At 41.8% G+C, this 2,052-nt stretch overlaps 1 protein-coding gene across 1 annotated transcript in view; it reads right to left on the bottom strand.

The window, feature by feature from the left end:
• LOC119425482 (oocyte zinc finger protein XlCOF22) overlaps nucleotides 1–2,052 on the bottom strand; it is a 9,019-nt gene that overhangs the window by 1,756 nt on the left and 5,211 nt on the right. The window contains exon 3 of the mRNA XM_037693010.1: nucleotides 760–1,719. Within this exon, the coding sequence (XP_037548938.1) occupies nucleotides 760–1,719 (960 nt within the window). The remainder of the gene's footprint in view (nucleotides 1–759; nucleotides 1,720–2,052) is intronic.

Genomic DNA, 2,052 nt, shown 5'->3' with positions numbered 1-2,052 from the left:
TTTTGTTGTGGGGGGGGGGGGGGAAGAATGGAGACACATCCTGAGCTGTGCAGTACAGTTTATATGACAGTTTTAGAGGGGGGGTGGGGGAGAGAAGAGAGACAGAGACACATCTCAGCTGTGTGATGTCTGTACCAACAGGTTTTTTTTTTAGGGGGGTGGGGTTCTACATGAGGGAAGAGGCTGCCTTTAGGATTTTAGTTAGCACACCTGTATTGCAAGCAGCTACTTTAGCGTTACATCAGTCCCGACAGGGGGTGGGGGTTCGGTAGGTGGTGTGCTCGCTTCTGTTGACGGGGTGGGGCAAACGCTTGTATAACGGTAGGGGAAACACTGTATTATATATAAATACTAAAACAAACTACTACTTACTACTATTCCTACTTTGTGGTTTTTCACTTATCGCGGGTCTTCAGGGTACGGATCCCCCACGATAAACGAGAAACTACTGCTGAAATCAAACGTGAGTTTTTGTTCTTGTGCTTTTCACTTTTGTGTTCAATAACAGCATCAGTCTCAATAAAAAAGCAACAAGTTCAGCTTAAGTTCCTTAAATTTTCCTGCTGATGCACGTTGGCTGCTGACAAACATTTTGTTACAGATTCTTTTCAGTGCAACTTCTCATGTTTTACTTATGAAAGCTGTTTTTGTTTCTTTTTTTTTTACAATCAGAGCAGCTGAAAGAACTTTCTTCTTTGTAACTTCATGTGACCTCACTGAACGTTCAACCTCTGGCTGCACAGCTAAAAGATTATTCACCTGCGTGGATTTTTGTGTGCTCCACAAAGTCCCGCTTCCTTCCAAACGCTGCCTTGCAGACAGAGCAGTTGAACGGTTTTTCTCCTGTGTGGGTTCTCAAGTGTTGCTGAAGATGTCCTTTAGATTTGAAAGTTGTCTTACAGATGGAACAGCTCACAGACTTCTCTCCGGTGTGGGTTTTTGCGTGTTGCACGAGATTCTGCTTGGACTTGAAAGCTGCCTTACAGATGGAGCAGCTGAAGGGCCTTTCTTCCGTGTGGGTTTTTACGTGTCGCAAAAAATTTGGTTTCCAGTTGAAAGTCGCTTCGCAGATGGAACAGCTGAAAGGCTTCTCGCCCGTGTGGGTGCTTTCGTGTCGTACAAGATGCTGTTTAAATTTGAAAGCTGCGTTACAGACGGAACAGCTGAAAGGTCGTTCTCCGCTGTGGGTTCTTGAGTGTTGTACAAAATTTTGTTTCCATTTGAAAGTCGCCTTACAGACGGAGCAGCTGAAAGGTCTTTCTCCTGTGTGGATTTGGTTGTGTCTTAACAGGTTCGATCTGCTGGTGAACACTTTACTACATTCAAGGCACTTGTAAGTTTTTCTACCGCTGTCACACGTTCTGTCACCAGCAGTCATTTGATTCATTTCGACATCATGTAAATCTGACTGTGGTTCACTGCTCCCCCAGTTTCTATCACTGACATCATTTGAAGTTTTATCTTCTGGCTCGGATTCAAAATAGTGATCTGGATCTGGTCCCACAGAGTCCCTGCTGTTCTCGGTCTGGTTGAGATGAAACTCTGAGGGTTGAGCTTCCTCGTCGCTCTTCTCAGGAACAGAACTGGACGTTGAGATATCAGTCGTCTCTTTTTCTTGTTTCAAGTCTGTTTTTTGGGGGGGCTCCTGGTCCAGTCTGGGCCTCCAGTTCTGCTGTTCAGGAGGAAATTCCTCTGTTGTCGTCATCAGCTGCTGCACATCTGCAGGAAACAGAAGCACAGACGTGTTATAGGATGGACATGAATTTATATCTAGAGCTATCAAAGCAAACACATTTAAAATATATTGAAGTAAATGTTTCATAAAGTCTGGTTATTTTTCTGTACGGACCATCATTTTTTCTTTTAGCTTGATTTAAAATATTAACCTATTAACTACGTTTCTTTACCAAATTAGTCTTGGTTTCAAAGCAGTTTTTTCCTAATTCCTATTTTTGCAGAATGTACCAAATATTTCTAGAAAGAGAAGTAAAAGTTAATAAATATAATATATATATATATATATATATATATATATATATATATATATATATA

Source organism: Nematolebias whitei, chromosome 19, assembly GCF_014905685.2.
Source record: "Nematolebias whitei isolate Nwh7 chromosome 19, NemWhi1, whole genome shotgun sequence".
Lineage (NCBI taxonomy): Eukaryota > Metazoa > Chordata > Actinopteri > Cyprinodontiformes > Rivulidae > Nematolebias > Nematolebias whitei.
Note: the sequence above shows the minus strand (reverse complement) of the source record. Positions and strands in the feature narration are given on the sequence as shown.